Genomic DNA, 14621 nt, shown 5'->3' on the forward strand with positions numbered 1-14621 from the left:
TCCAGGTCCACAAATGAACAATAGGCCATTCTTTTTCAAGTGTGCTTCTTAATACCTAATTTAACAAATGTTTCCAGTAGCTTTCCAGCTTCTTTTAGTTGTCCGATTCCTATGTTTGGTGCACATATAGCAACTGGGTATTTTTATGAGCAGTGCTCCCAGCCATGTTAGTGTTCCTCTGGCTAATTCCAGGAAGCTTTGTTCTTCCATTAGAGTTCAAAGAGTATGCCATAATGGACAGTGAACCCCTAAAGCCATTATTATGCACTACCCATGTGGTGTGAAGTGGTGGGCAGGGCACTGTGTCAGCCGGAAGCTCCTCCTGCTATCCCATAGTAAGGACGGGGCTCTTGGCTTTGTCTGTGTGAGTTCTCCACCCTTCCCATGCCATGTCCCTGTACTTGGTAGGTGTCCAACTGGTTTGGCAACAAAAGAATCAGGTACAAGAAGAACATCGGCAAGTTTCAAGAGGAGGCCAATCTCTACGCTGCCAAAACAGCCGTGACCGCCGCGCATGCAGTGGCCGCAGCCGTGCAGAACAACCAGACCAACTCGCCCACCACGCCGAACTCTGGTGCGTATGGCACGCTCACTCCCTGCTCAGCCAGACAGGCTTCTGCCACAGCGCCCCACCTTGTAGACTGTGAAGCTGCAGCCTCACTGGGTGCACAGTAGGGCTTTCTGGGGAGATTTGCATTCACTCGCAGGCTTGTCTGGAGATAGGTAAATAACAGCACAGATTGTGCTGGTAAACCCACTGTTGACAGTGGATGCCACTTGCTCCAGTAGATTCTGGAACCTTTATACTCAGGCATGGCCTTTAATTCAGCAGACAGGCAAAGCTTACCTCTCTGTGTATCACCTTGGGGACGGTTGTGGTCTGTCAGAATGAAACAGCAGCAATGTGCTGTTGGTGAGGAAGCTGCATGTTGGGTTGAGATGTCGCTGCGCTTCCTGTACACTGGCTTCAGGTTCCAGGTGCAGCCTCTCTCTGTGCTGTAGGGCTTGCTGGACTTACTTTTAAAGATGTGGTATTGAGCGCAAATGCATCGCCATTTTTGTTTTTTCGGTGTTTTTGTTTTTTGTGGTAGTGGGCATTGAACCCAGGGCTTTGCATATGCAACGCTCAGTCTTTGCCACTGATCTACATAACTAGCCATTACTTTTTGGGTTTTGTTTATTTGCTTTTGTTTTTCGAGACAGGGTTTCTCTGTGTATCCCTGGGCTGTCCTGGACTCGATTTGTAAACCAGGCTGGCCTTGAACTCACAGAGACCTGCCTGCATGCGCCACTACACCTGGCTATTTTTTGTTTTTAAGATAACTTACCTTGTAGCTCTGCGTGGCCTCAAATGTGTGATTCTTCTGCCTCAGCTGAATGACTGGGCTTACACATGTGTGCCGCCACAGCTGGCTATGAATGCACTTTTGATTCCTTATGCAGAACATTCTGTTGAAATTTTATATGGCATTTATGATGGGTTTAGAAGAAATGTCTTTAAATTACAGGGAACTTGACTAACAGAGAAAGGTGTAGCTAGCCCCAGAAGATCGGTTTGAGGGGCTTGGAGGCTTTCTAAGGAGATTTTAAAATACATATTTAAAGGTCCAGAAGGAAAGCTGACTGTTTTATCACACCCCCATCAGTTCTAATAGGCCACAGACACTGGTGAATGGCAAGATAGAGTTATGGCTAGGACAGAGTGCAGAAGGCTGTGTGTCCTCCACCACGACAGCAGCAGTGAAGAGCGAAGTGGAAACAAGGAGAAGCTGGGGCCAGCTCCTGGGCGCCTTCCTGCCATTCTGACTTGTCTCTGGTTGTTCTTTTGGGTTCGCCCTCTGTAAGGTTCTTCCTGTGCGTAGCCCGAGTTGGCAGGACCTTCTAGAACAGCAGCTAATGCTCTGCCCTTCTAAGCTGGAAATGCCTCTCCCTTCTGTCTCTTTTCCTTTCCCTACCTCTAGGTCTTTGGGGATTGTGTGTGTGTAGCTCTCTGTTATTCAGCTACTTAACTCTTTCCTTTCCAGGTTCTTCTGGTTCTTTTAACCTCCCAAATTCTGGGGACATGTTCATGAACATGCAGAGTCTGAATGGGGATTCTTACCAAGGGTCCCAAGTCGGAGCCAATGTGCAGTCACAGGTAGGAGAAATGCCCCAGCCGGGGCCTTTCTGGCACGGTAGGGTTTGGGCTCAAAACTCCCCGCTCTGACCCATGGAAGTGGTCTGCACATCCATGCAGAACCTGTGCTGGGTGCATCCAAACGGGACACGTTTGCCCACCCCTTAATTCAATGAGAAGTTAAGTGGACAATGCCTTTGATGATTCAAAGCTGACGAACTTTGTGAATGCATTCGGCTCTGGCTTGAGCTCATGGAGATGGGGGAGGGGGGTCTTTGTTATGACAGAACAGAAGATCCTGTGTGCCTGAGAGAGGGCGGGGGTGGACAGAGAGGGAGGGGGAAAGAATGAACAAGAGAACATACTGCTCTTTTATTCCTGCATTGTTGACAGTCAGGAAACTGAAACCTGCATTCTTTGGGTTCAGCCCCTTTCTCGTCCTCTTAACTGAGAGCCAGTACTCTTACTCTTCTGCACTGTGGTAGGGGCAGGGCGCGGGGGAGGGGCGGTGTTGATTCAGCACGCAATATCTGTGAGCAGGTTTTCACCCACAGCCACACACACTTGGTAGCATAGACGGAAAGTCTGCATTGCCATGAAGATGCTAGTGTTTGGCTGGTGTGAAAAACAAAGAAGTGTGATTTAAATATGCGCGGAGTCTCTGAAATCCCTCCAGTCACATTTGATTGATACATTTGTCTTTCATTGAAGATGCTCCACCCTTGTGGCACACATAATTCAAATTGTTCCCTTTTGTAAGTGATGATGTTTTAATAGATGGAGGTGATGGATTCTGTTTCGTCTCACTTCTAGGTGGATACCCTCCGTCATGTTATCAATCAGACGGGAGGCTACAGTGACGGCCTTGGAGCAAACTCACTGTACAGTCCACATAACTTAAACGTGAGTACCCTGGGGAGCGAGCTGTGGGAACCGTGTCAGGGAAACAGAGACTAATGAACAAGTTAACAGTCACTAGACTTGGCTCCACATCTTGTTGGCAGTTGGGGGCAGCAGTCTCTTTGCCATGGTTCCATGTAATGGCCCTTGGTGTTTGGTGTTACCTAGCTGTCCTTTGGAGCCCTCACGGAAGCCCAGGGGGCTAGTGTCCTATCACCAGTGGGGACTTAAGTACCAGCCCATTTAGATGCCATTTCCCGGCAGCCATGCTGTGTTCGGGAGATGGTGGGAAATGGTCATTCATCTTAGAATCAAGCAGCAGGAAAATTCCCCGGCACAGAGCAGGTGATGGTGATAACCTTGGAGGCCCAGCACGTCAGCAGCCATGCTAAGCAAAGAACTGCATCCTGGGCTGCCAGCCTGGGGTGCAAAACAGAACACCCAAGGTTAATGGCCTCTCCGCTTTAATGATAGAGCGACCTTTGTTACTGAATCACAAAACTTGCCCTTGCTTCCTGCCCTGACACGGGTGGGAAATGGCAGGCACTGGAAAGGAGGCGTTAGGAATGCCCTGATCTGGGACACATGGTAGCAGACAGGAGGGGCACAAAGAAGTCTCCTTTTTTAGGACCTTCATTTGCCATAGTGAGTAAATATTAATGACATTAAAAGTGATTGGGGATGTTCAATTGTAAAGGGAAAAAAGGACCATTAAATACTCAAATCTTTTACAGTTGAAATGTCAAATCTTTTCTTTTTGGGTTTATAAATAACTCATAATAACCCACAACAAGCCATATAAAAAGCCTTTTAGTTGCATTTCTCCTTTTTCATTTAAGTGTTTTGAAATGCTTCAGAGAATGTGCGATATCCTTATCAACATGATAAAATATGAAGCCGTGATTGCCTGCAGCATTTTACAGACATGAATTCCGTCTTCACTGATGAGGCCTGATAAGCCGCTGCCGTATAATACAGTGCATAATCTCAAACCACCAGAGGAAGGATTAATTTATTTGGGGGGGGGGGGGAAAGGATGCTCGTTGACAACCTCTCCTGCAGCTGCCATGAAGGGGAGAAATATTGTACATTTGTTGTTTATAAATTTGGATAAAAGAGGAATGATGTTTACTTCAGATGGGATATCTTTAGACTTGGATCTGTGTAAGAGTTTTTCTTTTCCTAAGGAGATTTTCATGGCTGAGGGGAAACAGCTTACCTTTCAGATAGAGGAGGGTGTGTCTTAGAGACAGAACACACGCAGGTTTGTCACCACCCAACCTGGCATGACTGAAGCTTTCAAAAACAGTGCCATGACTTCTTATTTAATCTTATTTCCCTCTTCTACCCTGAATCTGATATCTCAAGCTGCAAATTCTTTTTTCCATGTAGACAACCAGCTCTGTAGTGGTTGCCCACCCCCTCCCTCTCTCTCGCCCCCACCCCCTCCCTCTCTCTCTAGCCCCACCCCCTCCCTCTCTCTAGCCCCCACCCCTTCCCTCTCTCTCTAGCCCCCACTCCCTCCTTCTCTCTAGCCCCCACCCCCTCCCTCTCTCTCTAGCCCCCACCCCCTTCCTCTCTCTAGCCCCTACCTCCTCCCTCTCTCTCTAGCCCCCATCCCCTCCTTCTCTCTAGCCCCCACCCCTTCCCTCTCTCTAGCCCCCACCCCCTCCCTCTCTCTAGCCCCCACCCCTCCCTCTCTCCAGCCCCCACCTTTGATCATAGAGCAGTGGGTCTCAGCCTGTGAGTCTCAACCCCTGTGGGGCCAAATGACCTTTTCACAGAGGTTACAACCTAAGACCAACAGAAAGCACATATATTTCTATTACAATGCATAGCAGTAGCAGAGTCAAAGGTATGGAATAGCAATGCAAATAATTTTATGGCTGGGGGTCACCACAGCGTGAGGAGCTGTGTTAAAGGGTCTGCAGCACTGGGAAGGCTGAACTGCTATTTCAGAAGAGATTGAAGGGGCTTTATATGCAGAACTATGCAGCTAAACGAAGACGAGGGGCTCTTTAAGAACAGCCTGGGCTTAGAATGTGGTCTGCGACAGAGAGCCTGCCTAACACAACATGCTCAAAGGCCTTGGGTTCCAGACCTAGTGCCAGGAAGCGGGAGCCATGACATACACACCTCCTGTGGGAGAAGAAGCGGCTGCCCCGATGCAGGTCTTCTGCATGCCCAAAAGAGCCTTCAGATGGACTCTGTGGAGAAATTACAGAGAGACAGGAAGGAGGCAGAGCGGGGGAAGGGAGGGGGCTGTGTGTTGGTATGGGGCGTGGGACTAGGCAGTGTAGTAGCCGAGGCTGTCTGGGGCCGCAGGGACAGGATGTCAGGCAGCTCTCCCTTGCCTTCCCTCCAGAAAGGCCTGCCCCGTCAATTCTGCTCAGAGTTCCCCAACTCAAGCCCAGTACCTTCCTCTTCTTGACTGACATAAAAATACGTAGCGACAAGCTGTCTGCCACAGCCGAAATCTGATCAGACATTGATTTCAGCAATTGCCTCTACAGGGCAAGACATGAGGCAAATTTGTTTCTGAGTACTGTTAGTGCCGGTACAGGTCCGAGACAGGAAGGGCCAGGCGCACGTGCAGGCAGCTGCACCATCCCGACTTGGGGCTCCACTGGCAGATAATTGGAAACCCGATTTGAATAGCATGGGACTCTCTACAGTTCAGACATTTTCATTCTGGAGGGATTCCTATTTGGAGGGAAGTTGTGGCCTTCATTTTCCAAGGGTTACGCTAGCTGGCTGTCAGGTGTTTGTGAGAGAAGAGTGGGCAGCGTCCTCCGTGGGAACAGTGATGGAGCCGGCTGAGGTGTCTGCTTCCTGGAGCATCTTGTTGAGCCTCTCCACTGTTGAGCCTCTGAGAGGTCGCTCTTGCATGATGATTTTTACCGGCAGATCAGAGGCCAAGCTCCATGCCAGCCTGGGACTGGCTGAAGTCATAGTCACTGAGCTGATTTATCGCCCAATCTTTACTTGATGGGATGGATTCATTTTACATGCATTTAATCCCACTTTAACACATGCTTCCAACTCCTGCCAAAGTGGGTCAGAAAATACATTTTGCTAATGCACCTTTGCTCTCCTCTTGTCATCTGGGTGTTCTCAATTGGGGAGTGGAATTACTATGTAGACGTGCACCCACTGAACTGTGCCTCTCCTTTCAGGCTAATGGAGGCTGGCAGGATGCAACAACTCCATCTTCTGTGACTTCTCCTACGGAAGGCCCAGGCAGTGTGCACTCGGATACCTCTAACTAATCCCGGGCCTTCCCCAGCTGACGTGCCGTGATGAGCGCATTCAGAGCAATAGGAGGAGAAGGAAAGCGTTTTGTAACCCACCACCTACAGCTTTACTGTAAACCCTGTCTTCTTAGAGAACTCGGGAAACCTGTTTTTTAAGGAATCATAATCATTTGTATTTAAACTTAAGACACACGTCTAAAAGAAAGCACTTTATCCAATTAGGCCAAGATGTAACATTGTTGCCAGTTCTGTAACTGTTTCATCATAATTTATTATCGGTCTTTTTCATTAATGGTTCCACAGTTGCCAGTTCCTTGGCCTTAAGGGTAAGAAGTACCATCTATGCTAGACCCCAATTACACAGTAGCGTGCAAGGGTCACCTTGCCCAAGCTGACTCCTTGCAGATGCCCATGTAGACTCTCATGTCATTCTCACGTCACCGATGGGCTTCGAGGGAAGGCGCTCTCTGCCTGTCTCTCTTAAGGAAGGTGTGTTTCAGAGCTTTCCTCGCCATGTTTGTGTCGCCGTCTCTTACGTTGTAATTAGGTCAAAGACTGGTGGCCTCCTTTCTCCCTCTGAAGCACCAGAGCCTGGAGTCTGCGCTAACGAGACCATGGATCCAGATTTGCCCCGAGATGGAGATCTTGCTGCTACAGAGGTGAAAACAAGCCTGTCTGAGGTTTGGCCGTGTGTGCTGGGTGCTGCACAGACTTGTCAAGGTGTGCTCGTCCTCTGGGCAGCCTGGAAAGGCCCTGCTCTCTGGAGTGCTGTATATAGTGTAGCAAAAGAGTATTTATACATCCCACCAATCAAAACACAGCTTTATTACCTCATGCGAACTCATACGAACCAATAGAATCCCAACATGTTCTGTAGCTTAGAGCGCTCACTTACTACCTCTGAACAATACTCACGCTGTAGTTTGTCTCTTTCTTATCTTTTTGCATCTTGTAATTAACTCTTTGTTTCTCTTCACAAAATGTAATGTACATTGTAATCTTTTAAAAGAAAACTCAGGGTTGCATTTGCAACCCTTAAAAAGCCAAGATCGGCAACATTGGGTCTGACTCTTAACACAGGATCAGCCAAGCTGTTGTAAATAACTGAGAAGCGTTTTGAATGTTCTTCATCTTGTTACTAATCCATACAGAAGAAAAAAAAAAAAGAAAAAAGAAAAAAGAAAAAAAAAAGGCGGGTTCTTGTGATGCGTTCAGATTCAGTATTCAGCACTGTACATTTCACCCTGTGTGGCGGGCCCTCTCCTCCTTTTTGTATTGTATGCGATTCTGAAACTGACTGAGTCGTGACAATAATTTGTGGCGGTGATTCTGATGTATTAAAAGCGTTCTGTGTTCCTTTCTACTGGCTCACACCCCGGATTGAGAAGTCTTCCTTGTGGTAGTTCTATGTAGTTTCAAACATGAATAAACTTTGCTTTCCTGATTAAACGTGGATGTCATGTGTGTGTCTGCTCTTTTGAGCCAGCACAGGCGTGCAGGGTGGAAGTTGGGGGTATGTTTGCTGGAAACTGGGCCGGCAGACACACGACACAGTCCGTGGACCTGTCGGCTACTGTCCCTGATGAAGCTTTGGACCGTCCACTGGGCTTCTCATATCCTTTCACATGCGTATGGCCTGAGATCGGGCAGCACAGACTGGGCACAGCCCAGGGCTCACCTTGACCACAGCACTTGAGTTCCTCTGACTAAGGGCAACTCTGGAACTTCCTAGCTGGTCTTTTGAATAACAAGAGCCTTGTCCGGTTTACTTTTTTTAGCTAGTTGGAGATGAGTAAAGGTTTGGAAAGAATGGGCCAATCACATGCCAATCAGAAGGCAAACTTTCCTCATCCATCTCCCTACTCTGTCTGAGCATTCTCAGTATGTAATATGTACAACCAGCTAGACATATTTAACAGATTGCACGTTATTTTTGTGTTACACAGATTGTAATAAAGTCCATATATTTGCATACATGCTTGTCACTAATGTCCAAATCTTTATAATAAAAGAGGCCCATTGCAGATAATTGGCCTGTTTACTATATCTCAAGGAAATTGACTCACAGGAAATCAGATTAATGTTAATCAGTTGCAGCAAATGCCTATGATAAATATATCTGTTTTCCTATTTCAGCTGGTAGAACCAGGCAGAACAAGGGCTGGGGCCACCGCCCCCATTAATCTTGCAGCAGTTATTCTGTGCAGATAAACTTTATAAAATAGATTGCCCTCCACAGCTGTCCTCCCTTGTGTGGGTGCTCAGCCTGCCCATAGGAATCTCTCCCATGGCTAAAACAATTATTTGCATGATTCAATTAGCTTGTGGGTTAGCCTTTCTTATCTTTGTTCATAAAATAATCCCTGGGCTGTGTGGTTTTGCAAACTAGATCCTGTGGAAACATCACACACAGATACACATAACACAAATTCATCTTCCTTAGCTTCCGCAGACACTCAAGGACCAAATTAGTTTTGTCCTGGTCCAGCCTGTTGAACAAAACACTGGAACTTACTGGAGGGGTTCCTAGCACTTGGGAGGGATATGGGAAGGGTCTGCAGCTATATTCTGGGGGACACGTGTAGAAAACAGCCATCCTTCCAATGTGCTGGCTTAGAAGATGCGGTTACCCTCCTTGCTCTTAACCTCCCCTGGGGGGGGGGGGGGGCGTGTTGTCGGGGGAGAAGCATCCCGCTTAGGTAGGGACATCAGGATACCACACTAGGCTCTGCCGGCCTCTGGGACCCACTGGCACAGGTATAGCTTATAGCTTGAAGAGCACATGGCCATTGGCCCCAAGGGATCGTATGTGGATTCAGTGGTATTCATTTGGATTTCAGCTGGCTACCTTTCCCTGATCAAACTGGGTTAAGGCCAGCCCCAGAGAGAGTAAAGTCAGTCCTACGCGGCTGAAGCTGAATCCCCAGGGCCTTGCGTGGTTGGTTTCGTATGGTGTTGGGAAGACAGGTAAGACCCACCCACTGGGCCAAAGGGAATACCGGCCGGGAGGCACTTGAGCCAGCCACTTGCAGGTGAGGAGCCCTGCACAATGGTAGATGGATGGGAACGTGGGTGCTTGTGGGAGGATATGTTCTCAGGGTCTGGAGCCCCAGCACCCCAGCAGCTGCTTGTTTGTAACCAGGTGTCATTTATATGGAGACACCCAGGGCCTCCTGTCCCCTTTGTCTGAGTTAGAGGGGCTGTGCACTAGAGAAAGGCCTTCTACGTGAAAAGTGATGTCAGTGTCAGCTTCCTAGATTTGGGGAGGGGTGTGTGCCATACTTGGAGAAGGAACCATCCTGGACACAGAACCTCTGCTTTTATTGGGTCTTTCGTACCTAGGCCAGCATCACTGACCTTCCAGCTCCCACTGCTGTTCACTGCTGTGAGCGATGGCCATCATGCCTCTGATGTGAGATCCTTTCTGGGGTAAAGGATCCAGAAGCACCCTTCCCTGTTCCTTTAGACCTTCCATGACTCTTCACCCATTGCCTGAATGTGTTGAGTTATATGTGATGATGACACATTGTGTGGTGACATCTGTCTGGATCACCAAGTTAAGGTATGAGCTATAGAAAGAGTCAGGGCTCCAGGGCTGGGTCACTTTCCTAAGGCAGTTGTAGCAGTGACTGAGCATGAGGCTGGGGCATGAGCCCTATGGGACTTTTACTGCTGCAGGGGTCCCGTGCCTGGACTCTGTGTCCTCGCAGTGTCTCCAAGTCCTAGGCTCTGCCCAGCTCTGGCCCCTACCTCCTTGGTGGTTCTGCCTTAGGGTTCACCAGCCTCCTGTCCTTTGTTCTCCTGCTGTGAGCTTTCACATAGGCAATATCGCACGTATCCGAGATGTACGTCGCACACCTCAGTATAAAGGGTTGCTAGAGTGGCTACCACTAATAAACCATAAAGGGAATCTAAGGCTCAAAGAAGGTATGCCACCCCCACAAAGTTTGGGGGGCTACAAAGGTTGAAAACCACTTGGCAAATACAGAGCCCAACTTTATGTCTGGGTGTGTCTAAGCACAAGCTGAAATTTTTATTTATTTATTTTTTGTATGTGTATGTAGTTGTGTGTGGGTGGGTGCACGGGTGCACTCACATGTACACATGTGCATCTACACCTATGCATGTATGTGTGTATGAAAGGCTGACATTGACATCAAGTGTTGAGACAGGGTCTCTGCCTGGAGCTTCTGTGTAGGATTGTGCCCTGCCTGGCTTCTCTGTGGGTTCTGGGTCCTTCCACTTGCACATCAGCTCTTTATCCACTGAGCAATCTCCCCGGCCCCCAACCCACATCTTAAACCCCATGTCCTATCAGTGTCTCTTTCCTGTCAGATTGGGCATGTGGGCTCTTAGGGGCTGTCTATCACTGGAAAACCCAAAGGTGTCAATCAAATAGAGCTGGGGACGGGTTCTATAGGAATGTAAGGCCAGTGACAGGCCTGCAGTTTGATCCCAGTTAGTCTGGGTTCCAGCTCCCTGCTCCTCTCCTGGTGACCTGGCTGATATGCAGAAGACTTGCTTCCTGTCAGGCCCAAGGGCAGAGCCAAGACCCTGTTCCCTGAGCCAGATAGCTGCGTGGCTAAGAAGACCCAGAAGCCTAGCACCCAGTAATGTGAGCTCCCAAGAGGACACTGTCCGGGTCTGGTCCTGGCCCTGTCACATACAAGCTGTGTGTGTCACATAGCCTCCATGCGGGTTAGCTTCCTCAGTGGTTCTGCCCCTACCTTGCACGGCATGATCAGGTGCATTGGTGCATGTAATCCTGCTGGGTCTGGAGTCTCTGCTTTGGCTCAGGGCAAAGGGGTGTATACTCAAATTTCCTCCTCAAGTTGAACTTTCACTGTTGTTAAAACCCAGGCAGTTGCTGGCACAGTGGCACATGCCTATAATCCCAGCACTTTGGGAGGCAGAGGCAGGTGGGCCGCTATGAGTTCGAGGCCAGCCTGGTCCAGAACAGCAAAGGTTACACACACACACACACAAAAAAACCCTGTCTCAAAAAACAAGCAAGCAAACAAACAAAAAAACCAATCAAACAACAATAACCCAGGCAGATGTATCTTGCTTCCAAGCACCACTGCAGTACAAAGGGTGAGGACACCTAAGCCTGGCTGAGCTCTGCCACTCAGGAGCTGTGTGTGACCTTGGGCATGACATCTTCTCTCTGATGTCTTTGCTCCCTAATCAAGTGGGAACCATGTTCTGCCTCCCTTGAAGGTAAGTTAAGAGGGAGCGAACCTATGTGGTGAGTAGGATGGGGCACTTCTCTTCTTGCGAATACTCTCTGAGGTGTTGAGGAGGGCAGGTCTGGGCTGCTTGTGGTAGGGTTACCAGAAGGGGTCAGCTACCAAGTCAAGGGCTGCAAGTGGATCATCCTTTTAACTCACCAGCTCAGGCAGTCTGTCCCCAGACCCCTAGGCTAGACCTTAGCGGAGGCCTAAGGTGCCATCTCAGGATATAATAAAAGGCTGGTTCTTTTTTTTTTTTTTTCCTGGTTAAATTTCAACAGAAAGTGTACGCATCATTAAATATGGAAATCCAGAATTTTATTAGCAATCTGCTAGATCTGAACTGACGCCAATTAAACAAAAAAGATATCATTTATAAAAAGGCAGAGTTCAACTTGTATTAAATATGAAATGCAATTTTCTCCTGGTTTTGATTTATTACTGGCGGTCCATTGTTCAAAGAAGCATGTTATATTTCAATAGAGAAATATTGTTTATTCATTAATATTTTAAAACAGGCTTATTGCTGTGCATGGCTCTCACCGAATGAAACTTATGATTTAAAACATGAATTAATAAACACATTTGAAAGTGTTAGACGAGATCACAGCCTCTCATTTTTCATTTTCCTGGGAGCATATTAAATTTTTATAATTCTGCACCTACAGTTTTTTCTTTTAAATAAAGACACAGATTCCGAATTACTCTGCTAATTTTAGGTAGCGGGGAGAAAGAAGCAGTTGTCGTGGGGACCAAAGTCAGGACGGTAAAATGCTCCGGAAGACATTCAGGTTTCTGTTTGTAACGTCATAAATCAAAATGAATGGGCTTTGTGTGGGAGGCGATGTTCCTGGGTGTGAAGATGCTGGCTGGAGCTGACCCACTCGTGGGCCCGTGAGGGTGGACACTGTGTTGCTCATGCGCGCGCATGCGTGTGTGTGTGTGTGTGTGTGTGTGTGTGTGTGTGTGTGTGTGCCTCAGTTATGACAGACCTACAGAGACATGAGCACATCAGCTGGATGGTTATTGAGCATGAGCAAGCTGACTGCACCTCAGTTGTTCAGCTCAGTAGGTGCTACCTACTGAGCACCTACTGTGCACTAGGCAGCATGCTGCTTTCTGCAGATGTGCTGGTCACCACCATCTTCTTAGCTTTCTCTTTCCTCGAAGCTGCTTAAGTTATCTACCCACCAGGACCTGAATCTGTTGACTTCCTCCAGAGCGTTGCTTTCTATGTGATGAGCCCTCAGGGAACGTTTGTGGAGATGCTGGAAGATAGGGAGCCTGTGGCAGGTGGGGAAGAGCTTCCGTGGTGAGGAGAGGCAGAGGTGCACAGCCTGCTTGGGGACCGTGGAGGAATGGAGGCCCAGGTAGGCTAGGAGAGTGTGTCATGAAAACCTCCCATCCCTGGGGTCCCCAGACCACCTGGGACCTGTGTGTTGTCCCTACTGCAAAGGACAGAGAAAGAAGAAAGTCTGGGAGAGAAGAGACTTGCCCAAGTGGCAGGGGCAGGAAGATACTTGTCTCTAGGGGTTGGCCAGGTTCACACGGCTTCTAAAGAGTGTGTAAGGGCCAGAGTTAGCCTGTGTGCTCCAAATGTCCGCTGCTGGAGGCTATTGCTTATAGGAGATAACAAACCACGCCCACTCTCCTAAACAGGTTTGTTTGGCTCAACTGCATCATGATCACATATCGCATGCATAACAGGATACATACTTATCTCTGATTGAACTGGTGGGAAGCATTTTCCTTTTCCTTTTCTTTTCTTTTGGGGGTTGGGGGGGCAGGTTTCGAGACGGGGTTTCTCTGTGTAGCCTTGCCTGTCCTGGACTCGCTTTGTAGATCAGGCTGGCCTCAAACTCACAGCAATCCAGCTGCCTCTGCCTCCTGAGTGCTGGGCACTTTTGCCTTTTTAAGTCTTTGAAAAATGCTGACTCGTCACTGTTTCCTGGGAACGCAGGAGTGGACCTGGCCAGAATCCATCATCCTGGCTAGCATTTAATTAAAGCTAGCTCCAAATTTGGCTCAAAATAGTGCTAGTGCTCTTATTCTTGAACCCCTGGGGGCTACCAAGTGCTCAAAAGTGGCCTGTCCCTTCTGAGTTCCCTCTAGGATGCAAGTGAGAAAGCCCCTCACTGCCACCACAGCTGTATGCAGGGCCTGAGCTCCAGAGAGGTGGAGCCATGCTGTTACTGCTGTTGTGGGTGTGGCCTAGTCATTCTGAGAGGGGATGGGTTAGCTACTGCAAATGACATGCCTGTCCGGGGCAGGTCACCTAGTGAAGGTGGACCAATATCATCATTGGACTGGATTAGTTACCATGGCAGTGGGTTAACCCAGAGTCCTGTAAAAGCCCCCAGTAAAAGTGAGTTTGGCTCTTGGTCTCACGTGCGCCTGCCAGCCCTCTGCTATGCCATGTGGGAAAGGCCCTTGTTGGGTGCTGATTCTATGCTTCTGACTGTCCAGCCTTCAGGACTGTGAGCCAAAACTTGTCTGTCACTTATATGTTATATGCCTGTTATGTTATGGCAGCAGCAGACAGACTAAGAAAGGAAAACAGGCTAGAGGGCCATGATGCCCTCAGATGTGTAGACATGGAGACTTTGGTGGGGGGGGGGGGCTTGGGAAAGTCTGCTATCAAAGGATATAGAAGGAAAACCATTGGTGGTATTTCTGCACCTGCCCCTCAATGTATGGAACTGGCTAGGGAAGGAAGGAAGGAAGCTCATTAGCCTTTCCTGGAGCGTAGTGGACACACCCACACCAGGGTCACTCCATTGAAGAAAGTGGGTACCCTTTCCCAGCAGGCATCAGTTGCAAACAGCTTCTTTTCTTTTTCTTTCTTTCTTTCTTTCTTTTTGGTTTCTCGAGACAGGGTTTCTCTGTGTAGCCTTGACTGTCCTGGACTCACTTTGTAGACCAGGCTGACCTCAAATTCACAGAGATCCACCTGCCTCTGTCTCCCGAGTGCTGGGATTAAAGGCATGTGCCACCACCACCCAGCTGCAGACAGCTTCTTGGTTAGGGGCAGGGCTTTGTGTCCATTCCTCCTTCCCGGTGCCAGGACTCTGTCTGGTTCCACTCATGGAGTCACATTGTGCAGGTCTTGTGGGTGCAGCC

The 14621-nt window shown here is 48.5% G+C and overlaps 1 protein-coding gene across 2 annotated transcripts in view; it reads left to right on the forward strand.

Annotated features, from left to right (window-relative positions):
• Pbx3 (PBX homeobox 3) overlaps window positions 1-7744 on the forward strand; it is a 201272-nt gene extending 193528 nt beyond the window's left edge. The window contains exons 6-9 of one of the 2 annotated variants that reach the window (XM_051166251.1): window positions 409-574; window positions 2025-2137; window positions 2930-3019; window positions 6193-7744. In XM_051166251.1, the coding sequence (XP_051022208.1) occupies window positions 409-574; window positions 2025-2137; window positions 2930-3019; window positions 6193-6285 (462 nt within the window). In that variant the 3' untranslated portion in view covers window positions 6286-7744. The remainder of the gene's footprint in view (window positions 1-408; window positions 575-2024; window positions 2138-2929; window positions 3020-6192) is intronic. The other variant, XM_051166252.1, reaches the window with a different exon arrangement.
• The last annotated feature ends 6877 nt before the right edge of the window (window positions 7745-14621 follow it).

Source organism: Acomys russatus, chromosome 24 (assembly GCF_903995435.1).
Source record: "Acomys russatus chromosome 24, mAcoRus1.1, whole genome shotgun sequence".
Classification (NCBI taxonomy): domain Eukaryota; kingdom Metazoa; phylum Chordata; class Mammalia; order Rodentia; family Muridae; genus Acomys; species Acomys russatus.